Below are 13,028 nucleotides of genomic sequence, written 5' to 3'. Positions count from 1 at the left end.
AGTTTCTTGTTTTTTTTATGTTTTTAAACCCTTGATTTTTATTTTAGCTGAATTTGTTTTTATGGTTTCACTAGTTTTATTTCTTATAATTTTGTTGTTGTTAGGACATATAAAAATGTATTTAAAAAAAGTTACATACTTTGAAGAAAACATCATCACTAAAACAAATGTTATATATTAGTTTTGTAAAGTATATTTATATTGTCTATGAATAAATCATAAGTCTTTTTTTAGCTTCTAATCAATGGATTCAGCAGCAAAAATTTTCTACTAAACTACTTCAAAGTCAAGCTGAAACTTCAATGGAAAATTTAAAAAGATGTTTTAAAAAAATTTATGACAGAAATGTGATGCTTGAAAATGATAATAAAAAGCACAAACAAATTATCAAAGAATTATTAGATGTTAATAAAGTGTTAAGCTCGAAAAATCAGAATCTTGAACGTGAGTTTGGGTGAGCAGTCTTTGTTGATATTTTTGTAAAAAGAAATTAAATCATTTATACTTAATTGAATGGAATATTGGAAAAATGCCCTGGATAAGTGAAAAAAATCTTTTTTTTGTATTTTAGCTTGTTATCAGACGGTATGACATTTAGAAGAACATTGGATAGCTTGTCAAATCAAATGAAAGATCTTAGACAAAAGAATGAGTACCTGAAGCTAAAAAATAATCAGCTTTTAAATAAATTAAAGTTAGTTTATTTAATTTGTTTAGTATTTTTGATAATGATATAAATTGTTTATGTATTAATAAAACAATAATAGTTCATTTCTAAAAAATAAGGTGATCAACCATAATATTAGCATTACTATTAGACATATTAAAATATACAGTTGCTGCCTTCAAATTAAAAAAAATTTTTTTTTGTTTAATAACAAAGTTACTTAGCTTGTTAAAGATGTAATCTAAATGTTCTAAAAAAATTCAATATAGTCCTTTTGTTACTCTAAGTTTAGTTATACTTAAAAATATGCATAATGTATACAGGGTTGCCAAAAAACCTGGAATCCTGGAAAACCCTGGAATTTGACAATATAGGCTAAATCATCATTAATTTGAGTTTTAAACAAAAATCACTAAAAAGCCTGGAATTTTAAACAGTTTTTACATGTAAAGAAGTAATAATCTAAAACAAAAATTAAGATGTAAATTTTTGTCATCATCAAAAAAAAGTTTATTGAAAAACACATTTAAAGTAGTAGCTTAACAGTATCTTTTCAATGTTTTTATACTACTTGACATTGTTTTTAACCTTAAACTTAGCTTAAAACTAAAAATAGACCCAAAAACGTATGTTTTTTAGAAGCCTGGAAGAAACTCTAAAAACTTGACAATCCCTTTTTTCAAAATATGTTCAAAAACTAAAGCAGTTTTTATATTATGTGTAAAAGCATAAATTATATTTTGACAAGGTAGCATTATATGAATAAATGTGTCTGGGTTTCAAAAAACCTAGACTTATGAAAATTTTTAGAAGTTGAAAATTTGGCAGAAAATATAGACTATGATAATTAATTTAATTGCAAAAAATCTGAAATTTTGTTAAAAACATGAAAAAATTATTACAGTCTTGTAACAGTCAAACCAAATGTGTTTAAATATTTTTCCACTAAAGAGTTCCTTTGTGGGTCATTCAGGAAAAATGCTACAAAGAAGTCGTTGAGTTTGTCGATTTAGTCAGTTAATTTTTCGAATTGACCCACAAATAAACGTTTCAATCCAAAAGTACTTAAGCACAGTTGGTTTGGCTGAAACAATGTTTATTGCGGCTTATATGGAACCAGGTGGCAGAATGTTGCATGGGTTCTTGTTAGTGGTTGCACGGTTCAGTTTAAATGTTATAGTAAAATTTTGTTCAGTTTGTATATTATATATTTATTAAAGCTAATAGAGTGTAATATCAAACAATGTTTATTAAAATATGATGTTAAAACTGTTTATAAATTGTACTTCAGAAAGGACAATAAAATACCAAGCAATGAGGTGCAAAAATTTTTTGGAAATAGCCAGTACAATACAAATAATAACACTTCTAATACAGTAAACCAAATTAATGGTAGGTTATAATAATGTTTTTTACTCCATTTTAAACTTAAGTTTTATCAACATATAACTTAATTAACATAAATGTTATATTACTTGTCATTTTTCTATTACAATTTTATTATAGATTTACAATTTGAAAATCAGCTTTGCGGAAAAAGAGTGTAATTGAGTTTTTGAAATAATAAAATATTAATTCTCAATCTTCTTCTTGGATAGATTACTCTTTAAAATTTTTTTTTAACTCAATAGTTAAATCACGGCTCATTGTAAAGTTAGAGCACTCTCTTAAACAGAATGACACCAAAAAATGACAAATTAATTAAAATTAACTTCCTTTATGTAACAAAAAATATTTATGACAAAAATTTTTGACCAATCATTCAAATTTATTTGACAATTTAGGTTAAAAAAAACCTGGAACTTTGAAAAAATAACTTTAAAACCTGAAAATAAAACTGGAATTTAAAATAAAATGAAGTAAAGTGTTTTACTTCGCTATGCCCTTCATAATGAAATAAATTTATAAAATAATTTTATTGGATTATAATAACAGTAATCTTTTTAAATATTGAGTTTGTTAAATACTGCGTTTCTAGTGCTAATTAGTTTTATTTATACGTTCAGTATAATTATTTATTATTTTATGGTTTTATCTTATTATTAATTGTTTGTAGACTTTTTTTAGTAATTAAGTTTGTTGTTTTAAAACATACAACTATACATTACTTTTACATACAGTTTATACATTTTCTTTTTCTTAAGTGTTTATGTGTTTCTAATATGTGGTAAAATTATCTAATTTAATTATTTCAGGGACGCTGTAAATTTAAAAATTTTACAACTTTAAAAGATTGATGTAAGCAAGTTATTTATTTGTTTATTTATCGTTTTTTTTTGGTACGAAAATAAATCAGATTTAATGAGTTTACTTTTTTTTGAATCTAGGTGGGTTGAAATTTTTGATCCAATAGAAGTAAAAAGTTTTATTTATTTAATTTTAAGCAGCTTGTTTATCAATTTTTTGAAATTGATATTTTAGAACAAATCATCTGTTAAACATTATAAATAAATGCTATTTAAACAAAAAACTATGGTAAATTTCTTTAATTCAGGTTGGCCACAAAACTTTGAATCCTGGAAAAACCTGGTATTTGACAATCTGGGGTAAAAAAACCTAGAATTTTACATGTTAGTTAGTAAAAATTCGATTTGACTCAGAAAGCATACCTTATAGATAAAAAAGATTGTCATCGTCAAAAGGTTTTCTCTTAAAAACACATTTAAAAGTAGCTTTACAGAATATTTTCAATGTTTTTGTACTATTTAGCACAATTTTTTAACTCAAACTAATTTTAATTTAAAAACAGACCCAACAACGTGTACTTTCAAAGACCTGGAAGAAATTTTTCAAACACAAGTGGCCACACTGTTAAATTTATATTTTTATAAATTTGTAGACACTTACAAGCACTTACAGCAGAACTATAAATGACTTTTAATGAAATTTTAAGATAAACCTGTAATAATAAAAATGACAGGAGTTGTGAAGTATTTGCCAATTATAATTCTAAAAACAAATAAAAAATATCTTTTGATGTCATTGATTTTTTGATGTCAACATGAGTAAAAGTTCATTGTCAGTATTTACATATTTAAATATTTAATATTTTCTCAGTTTTAATTTAATAACCAGGTTTAAGTATTTTATTTATAATTTATTATAAGTTGAGAAGAAAATTAGTTGATACGAAACAAGTACAAAAACTATAAATTTAAGACAGTTTTTTTCAATATTAAGTGTTTATAGTTTAAAGCAATGAAAGTTAATAATGATAAAGTCAAGTTGTTTTTAATGCTTAAATTACGGAAGTTTTGGTTTTATTTTATAAGTATTCATCTACTAAAATGTTTTGACTGTTGTTTATCTTTGGTTTGATTTAATTGTTGGTCTTAAAATGATAATTAAACTATTGTTTTATACAAATAGTTTTTATTTTAACATTATACGTTTCTTTCAAGACATATAATGTTTAATTTTCAACCAATATGAATTATTCATTTAGTGATCAGGCTACAATACAATTGAAAGTTATAGATCTTTTTTAGTTAAAACATCACATCACTATTAAAATAATTTTATGTCTTTTTTGAATTTAAGCCCCTACTTAAATTTCTGAATTATGATAATATTTCGTTTTGTACTTAGCAGTATTTTTAACAACTTAATTTTATGACCCAAAAAATTATAGTCTAGTTCTTATTTTTTGAAGTATTTCAAATGAATAATAAATTGACTTTTGAAAAATAGTTTTTTTTAGAAAAGCTTGAAGTTGGATTTTTAAATAAGAATATTTTAAAAGTAAAAATAAATAATAAAAGCATATTAGTAGTATCACTTCACCACTTTTTTGTAGTTAAATAAGTTAAATATATATATATATATAAAATAATAATTTATATTAAAACAAACTTAGATTAACTTTCTGCTTAGTTTTATGAAGTCTACTTGTCATAATTATAGATTTTTAGAGTATATAGATTAAAAAATACATACTTTTGGTTGCCAAAATAAAATAACTATATATTAAGGATACAATTTGTTTTATGTATATTGTATATATTTAAACTAAGTTCGTAATACTTAGCTTAATATTCATATTAAGAAGAAGCATATTGGTTTTTTGTAATTAGTACTTAAAGAAGATTTTTCGATATTATACTACTAAAAATGGTTGTAAATAAAAAACCAGTTTTTATATACGTTAAATAGTGATAAAATTCATTTTAAAACAATAAATCTAAATTAATAGCTTTTTTTATATATTATGAATGTATAGAAGTTCGTAAACTTAGTACTTGTAATAAAAAAAAAAACAGAAAAAAAGTAACCAAAATTTTATAAGTATGGTATTAAAATGTTACCTCAAACTGCTTAGTTCTTTATAAGATTGTTTTATTCCTTTTATTCCTGTTTTCAAAGACCCAATGAAATTTGTAAGAAATATTTTATTGAACTGTATCTAAATTTTTTTTTTTAATTTGTTCGTTCATTGTATTACTTGACAATAAAATTTTTGCTCAGTTGGGGTACCAAAAGTTGAGAATAATTTCTCTTTTGTAGATGCTGTTATACTAAAGTTAAACATGAAGTCCGTGTATTTTTTCCTGTACATTTCTTTGTATTTTGACTTCTTGTTTAATTTATTTTCAACGAATTGTAAACCTGTTCCACCTAGTTTATACTTGTAATCTATTTCGTTGTTAAATTTGTATGATTTTTTTTCTCTTGCTTAGTTTTTTAAAAACACTAATTTATTATTAATTTATCTTTCAAATAAGGCTTATCAGAACAGTATCTTAGTAATAAAAACTGAAATAAAAGTATATTGAAATCAAAACATTTATAAGTATAAAATGAAATAATAATCAAGTTTGAAATGAGAATTTAAAGTTTACCAACAGTTAATGCCAGAACAGCACTACTGTTTACTGTAAAAAAAAATCAGATTCAAAATTATGCTAAAACAAGCCAACAGTAAAATCTTACAATAATAAAATTTTTCTTTTAAAATATTTGATACATCGATTACTTTAAAACTACTTAACACAACGGTTTTAAAAGTCCTGTATAAACTAGACTTTTATAAAACCAGTACTCTTAAAGTTATACAATAGAATAGTTATTACAATGCTTTACAAAAATCTTTTTAGGAAAAATAAAATTGTACAAAAATTACAATCAAAATTATATGTATAGGATTCAGTGAAAGCTTTTTATTACCGAATTCTTCATCAAAAATAAATCTTTCACCATGCATTATTGATGAAAGTTTTTTTTCGAACTCGGTAAATTTTTTTCATCAAAACAATCATGTGAACAATAGTGACATGAAAATGGAAGCAGGGCCTTCAAATGGATTTAGTTGCACTGTTGATAAGAAAACTGAAACAAAAATACAAGTAAAAGACGGTCAGTTAGGTTTTTTCCTATTAACTAAGCTTTTCTTCATGCTTGACTTATTACATTTTTTTGTTTTAGTTATTTATTAAAAGTTGGATAAATTTATTAAACTTTGTTTATAAGTTTTTTAGTATCAAATATTTTGAGAAATTTACCGACTAAAAAAAAAAATAATTACATAATTAACAAAATTAGACTCTAGAGCAAAATGTAAAGAGTTCATTAATTGTATAAATATTTAAGTTCCAATAGATGTGAAAATCAAAACTTATCAAGGCCATAAAAAATTGTTAAAAGAAAGTTTTAATATAAAATTATATTAAAAGCGGAAAAATTGCGAGAAAGTGGCAACTTTACGGTACTTATTGCTTCGTTTAAAGTTAAAGTAAAATTCTATTTTACTGCACAAGCAATGCTCGAAAAAAAAAAGATGAAACTAAATAAAAAAGATACCTAAATAACAATTTGTTTAAAGTTGTACACTAAAACTTAAGTAAATAAAAACGTTTTGTATTACATAATAATTGTAAATAACTAGTTGTATTATGTATTCAGGGTAGCCCTCAGGCTAATTTTTTTTCAATTTTACGTGGTTAAAAATTAAAGTATATTTGGAATTAGTTTATTCAAAATTAAATCAAAAAGTTTTAAACCTAAATAAACTATAGAAATATTTCTGAGATTCGTCTTGAGCTAAATATTAATTTTTAAATAAACTTAATAAAGATAATTGTCTAAAAGCTGTTATACTTAAAATTTTCAAAAAACATCTGCTCAGCACTCAGCTTAATAGCAGATGGTGAAAAATAGATTTGAGTTTGTAGTTTCTTAAGTTACTATAGATGATGATTATGGTAGCAATGAATACACATCTACTATATATATATCATTAACAACCACTTAATTTATAATTTTTGTACTCCTTAGATACTATAATTGTCACTAATTCAAATACTTAAGTGTTTTACAAACAAAAGATTGATGATTTGGGTTAACATACTTTTGTATTCTAAGTATTACATTATTGGTTAGGCTGTTTAAAAACAACTTAACTCAAATATATGGTTCATTTAATACTTCTCAGTACGTTTATATTCTGTTATACAGGCGAACTCAATAAATATTTGTATTAATGACAGACTAGCTTTTTAAGCTGTTTTTAAACCTGTTTTTTATATGAAACTTTCATTTCATTCAATGAATTTTTTTGTTTTCACAAAAAATAAAACAGAAAATTTATAATAATTTTGTTGTATGATCGAAAACGTTGTCTGATTGTATAGATAGAGTAGTGTATACATCAGGTCGAAATTCAAGTTGTTTACAAATTACAAAACTTTTGTATTATGAAACATAATAAAAAAACAATCTATTAAAGCTCAAAATCTCTAAGGTTTCTTTCTCTTTTTGTTTAAGGTTAGTTCAAAACTTAAAGTTCATGTTTTAGTTTCATCTTCTTTTTTTTGTTGTATCTGAAAATAAAACAGTTAAGGATAAAACTACTGAGAGTTTTAGACTGGTACAAGAGTTCATCATGACTATTTCTACCTAATTAGTTCTAGAATAAGAACAAAACCGGTGTCATAGTATGTCGCAGGAACTGTTTTCGATAGTCATTCGGTAAAATATATTGGTAATTGATAAAAGTCTTATCATTGATTATTATAATTAAGTAACATCATTTATTATTGTAATTATGTAACATTATTTTTTTCAGTTACCATTTTTTCCCCTAATTATTCAATAATTTATTTTCACAGCTATTCATTACAATTAATTTTAAAATATTTTTTTTTTATTTAACTTGAGACTTATTAGAAAAGTATATCTTAGACGAAATTCTATCAATCAACAAAAATACTGTTTGTTAAACATGCGTATAGATGGGTAGTTATATAATACATTGCTTTTTACTTAGTTTAGATAAGGGGTAGGTGATTAGTTGACATAACTCATTTATAAAAAAATATTTTTTTGAAAAGTTTCCTATAAAATTTAGAAATAACTCTTCAAAAGTAAAATTGAAAGTAAATTTGTTGTTGTTTTGCAAAAATTTTTTTTAAGCTTAAAAATACGCCGCGGGCAGAAAAATTTAAACTCTGCCCGAATCTAGCCCTCAAGCTTAGTTCGTTGAACCCAGGCCTAACATTTAAAACAGGATTACATGTTACTTTGATTCATAATACTTGAGTTTTATGTGATATATCAGATTAACACATGAACTTTGTTTTCCCTTATTAAAAAAGTAACTCACAAATGTTGAATTTGAAAAAAGTAATTTTGGATGACTTATCTATGTTATACATAGTGTAATAGATGAACAAAAGGGTTGGTCATACTAATTCGATTTTCAGACCACAAGCCTTCGGTAGACTGGGACCGGTTTCGTCCTTACTAGGAATCCTTAGTCAGTCTCATCTAAATAACTTGTAGACATCAATCTACAAACGGTTTGTACATGCAAGCATTAAGAAATCGTTTGCTGGTATGATCAGTGACGTCAGCATTGTCTTTTGCCGTGCAACGTTCAATACATTGTCCACTAGCCAAGACAGCTGGTACGCTCATATCAAATACAATCAACGAAAACATTTACAAAAGTCTGCAGAGCAGAAGCCTGGACTTTCGTATGCCGTGAGACAAGCTTAAGTTCACAAAAGGGTTGATCAATACCAATTCGAACATCAGACCACAAAGTGACAGATTGATGACTGCAAGTTTTTCGGTTGTGACTGACTGATGAGTCCTAATCAGGACGAAACTGTTCTCAGTCTAACGAAGGCTTGTGGTCTGATGATCGAATAGGTATGATCAACCCTTTTGACTCTGCAGACTTTCGCCGATATTTTTGTTGAGTGTAAAGATGAATGATTTGAGGAAGTTACTAAATACAATATAGAACTAGAGTTAAATGCAGCAGCAGTCTTATCAACTATAAAATAATTAGAATAAAGTATATTCGGTTTGAAAAATCCATAAAGTCTTTTCAATTAAAAAATCTAAGAATTTAATTTTTAAGTGTAAAATTTTTCGGTTTTAAAGAACTATTTAGTTACGAAAACTACTAAATCACTATTTTCGAGTTAGTGATACATAGTCTAGCAAATTTTCTGTCTCTACTTGTTTCGTAGTTAAGGTAAGTTTTTTTAGTTTTAATAGACCATATAATAAAAATTTTCTAAAATAATACAACTAACATATCAGTTGTTGCATTTATTTTAAGTGGATTGTATTCAACTGTGGTGTACTGTAATTAAATCTTATGTATTATATAGCTTCCTGTAAGTTTAATTGTATAATTGGTGTTTAGGTGTCGTTTTTGAAAAGTTGAAAGGACCTCCAAAGTATGAATGTCCAATATGTCATAAACAGTATTCTGCCCGAGGTAACTTAAAGACTCATATGATAATTCACGATGAAAAAAGAGCTTTTAAATGCGGCGTTTGCGGTAAGAAGTTTGTAAGAAAACAAGAGTTGTTTGCCCATTACCGAACTCACAATGGAGATAAACCATTTGTTTGCAAAGTAAGTTTCTTATGTGTTTTACTTACTACCAGGAAAGTAACTAGGTGAAATTTTAAAGTTTGTTAGGGTCGATGGACATATTATCTTTAAATAGTAAAAAATTAGTGAAAATATACTTATCTTTTATATTTCTTAAATAATCTAGATATCTTTCATTTTGGAACAAATACAAAAACTATACAATAACGTTGTGTACTTTTTGACAACAAACTGTAAAACAACTGCATATTACTATTAAACATCAAGTTTTGATCATATCACTTGGATTATCTGACCACAAGCTTTTGGTAGACTGGGACATGGGTTTTGTTTTATTGAAACTCATCAGTCAGTCGCAACTGTTTTCAAACTTACAATCTTGAATCTAGAATCTTGTCTACAACTATTAGATAGTAAAAAAATATATATTGCTTATAAAAAAAAAACATATTTAGAATTTTGGTATACTAATTTTTATGCAATGTAAAGTTTAAATACAGTTCAGTTTTAATTAGCTATTGCCTGTAATAAAAATATAAGTAAAAACAGTTTTAATTTTTTGTTCAATCTTGTAAAAATGATTATTACTTACATATAAAGCTTATAAAGTGTAGTGATAATAAGCAAATTCATATATTTTTAAAATATTAAAGATTATCCAATTAGGAATATCTAAAAAGTAGTGACCATCCCGTGTCGAATCCTTGCATTAAGCATAACTTAATGTTACTGTGTCCATTTTTTTCATAATACTTTGTAACTTTATTGTGCTTCTCTCCAGTTAATTATTACTTGCTGATTATTAATGAAATTATGTACAGTAACCTCTCGCATCTTTACGCACTCGTGACGTTACGCACTCTCGTTTAGTTACGCAACTTAGAGTTCTAATAAATTTTAAAAATAAAAATTTTAGTTTTTTTAACATTTTACAAATTAGGTTTATTGTATATTTTAAAATATCTTTTTGAATGCTATCTCACCTCTCTATATCTTTAGACTTTGTAAACTTGTGTTCCTTGACTAATTGATAAACATTTAGTTATACCTCAGTAACTAAATCAATTATGTTAACAATAAGAGATTAAATTAAAATTCTGAATGAAGTTATGACTCTGTTAAATAATAAACAATGAGAGTTTAAAACACAAATAAATAATACAGCACTCTTGCCTTATATAGGATAAAGCAACAGAAGTTTTAATATTGACACCACACCATTTCTTAGTTGTAAACAAATGATTAATTATAAATCGAATTTGCTAAGTAGAATAGAATATAAATGTTTATTAAAATAAAATTAGTCACATTTAAACAAAGATAAAATCCACTTATTATAAAAATTAGTAAAATTTTTCTATAAGTATTTTTAATTAAATAATTTTAAATTTTTTTTTAGTATATGTATAGTTATATCTTTTGTTTTCATATTTATAAACAAATTGTTAAAAGTGGGAAAGTCCTCAGTCTGCTTTTAACTAAAAGCAATATCAAAAAACAGTCATTATAATAAGTATATTTAGTACCTCTCGTATCTTTACGATCTCTTGTATCTTTACGATCTTTCGTATCTTTACGATCTCTCGTATCTTTACGCATGTATTCTGTGGACACAATGTGCGTAACTAAGCGAGATGTTACTGTACATGAGAAAATATTGTTAGACCAAAAACCGTTTCAGATGAAAATTTTAGATGAAACCTTCTAAACAGTATTTCTTGGTAAATTGAAAGTTCGGTTTTTTTCTTGTCATCTTTTCAAACTAACTTTAAAGTAACGTTTTTCAAATTAATATTCACTATAAATTTAACACCTGATCCAAACATCTGCATACAGGGTTGCCACTTTACCTGGAAACCTAAAAAAACCTGGAATTTGACAATTTAGGCAAAAATAACCTGGAAAACCTGGAATTTTTAATAATTTTAACATTTTCAGTAGTAAAATTTTGATTTGAAACAAAAAATTTATCATATAATTAAGATTTTTTGTCATCATTAAAAACTTTTTTTATAAAAAGACACTTTTTTAGTAACTTTACAGTATCTTTTCATTGTTTTTATACTATCTAACACAGTTTCTTAATATAAATTAACTTAAAACTAAAAATAGACCCAAAAATGTGTACTTTTAAAACCCTGGAAGAAATTTGGAAAACCTGGAAAAAAAAATTGAAATAACGAGTGGCAACCCTGTACATATATAGGGTACGACTACTCATATTTGGACAAAATATTTTCTCTTTAAATATTTTTTATTAGTTTTTATTTTATTTTTATTATCACTGTCACCCCTAACCCTTACCCTCGATCGGTAGCTTTTGTTTTTAATTTACCTTTTAGTTTTTTTTTTATAAAATTTTTTGTTAGATATTTTTTACTTTTTCTATCACTGTTACCCCTAACCCTTACCCTCAATTGGTTGATTTTTTTAAATTAATTAATTTTTTAGTTATCATTTTATTTTTTTTATCAATATTTTTACTCTCGTGCCAAATGACCCTCTGTGCAAAACTGTCACTCGTGCAAAATTGTCACTTGTGCAATTTTGTCCTCTTGCAATTTTGACCCGTTCCTATTTTAGTTACTTTGTTTTAATTTGAAGTGTAGCTTATCTTGTTTGTAGTAATTATATCAATTGAATATCAAAACAGAAGCAAAAATTTGTTCTTTTGAAAAGATAAAAGCTGCTTTGTTCTGATAAGCTTATTAGAAAAAAACCGAGTTTTGAATCCACCCGTATTTCTTAGCTAGTATCTGAAGTATTTTAAACTAATATATACGGTTTTAAACATTAACTTATAATAGTCAAAGTACTAAGTTTACACAATTAAAAGTGGTTTTAATTTAGTTATAGTGTTTTCTGAAACTTAACCTTGCAAATAGATTTGTGGAAGGGGGTTCACTCAAGCTGGCAACTTGCGCACTCACGAGTTCACACACAGCGATGAAAAGTTGTTTGTCTGCCCCGTATGTCCCGATGGTAGCAAAGCTTTTCGCACAAAAAGTGGTCTGAAGATGCATATGGTTTTCCACGGAGAAAAAAAGCATCAATGCTATAGTTGCGATAAAAAGTTTTTTACCGCTAACGATCTTAAAAATCATGAAAAAAAACATTTGAATATAATGTAAATGTATTTGAATAACTGAAGTTATATAAGTCACACTTATTTTCTAAACACTAGTTTTTCTTTTTAGAGAAGACTGACTATATATCTATATACCATTTATGTGTGTTTGTTTATTTATCTTTAATTGTTTGTTCACATGCATAGTTTTTCAGTAAGTTTACCAGGTTTCTATCAAAGCTAGATTTAGGTTATAGCTTATTTTTAAATGGTGAGATTTTCATACTTTAAGTTTTAATTTAAGTAAAAAACAATTTGCAATTGTTATTATGACAATAGTGTCGATAAATAATAACTGTGGCATTTTTTTTCGATTAGATAGACTTTTTTATTTAAAAAGAGTATGATTTTAGATAGAATTTTAAATTATACATCTAAAACTTTAAC

General features: G+C 25.4%; 1 protein-coding gene across 1 annotated transcript; it reads left to right on the top strand.

Moving 5' to 3' along the window:
• Positions 1 to 281: 281 nt before the first annotated feature.
• Positions 282 to 12,800, top strand: LOC145831823 (uncharacterized). The gene is made up of 6 exons (XM_082939164.1): positions 282 to 454; positions 572 to 694; positions 1,959 to 2,059; positions 5,807 to 6,019; positions 9,321 to 9,535; positions 12,400 to 12,800. Exons 1-6 carry the CDS (start codon positions 303 to 305, stop codon positions 12,643 to 12,645), a joined length of 1,050 nt encoding a protein of 349 aa, XP_082795290.1. The 5' UTR covers positions 282 to 302; the 3' UTR covers positions 12,646 to 12,800.
• Positions 12,801 to 13,028: the final 228 nt, after the last annotated feature.

Source organism: Thalia democratica, chromosome 3, assembly GCF_965202585.1.
Source record: "Thalia democratica chromosome 3, ktThaDemo2.hap1.1, whole genome shotgun sequence".
Taxonomy (NCBI): Eukaryota; Metazoa; Chordata; class Thaliacea; order Salpida; family Salpidae; genus Thalia; species Thalia democratica.
Note: the sequence above shows the minus strand (reverse complement) of the source record. Positions and strands in the feature narration are given on the sequence as shown.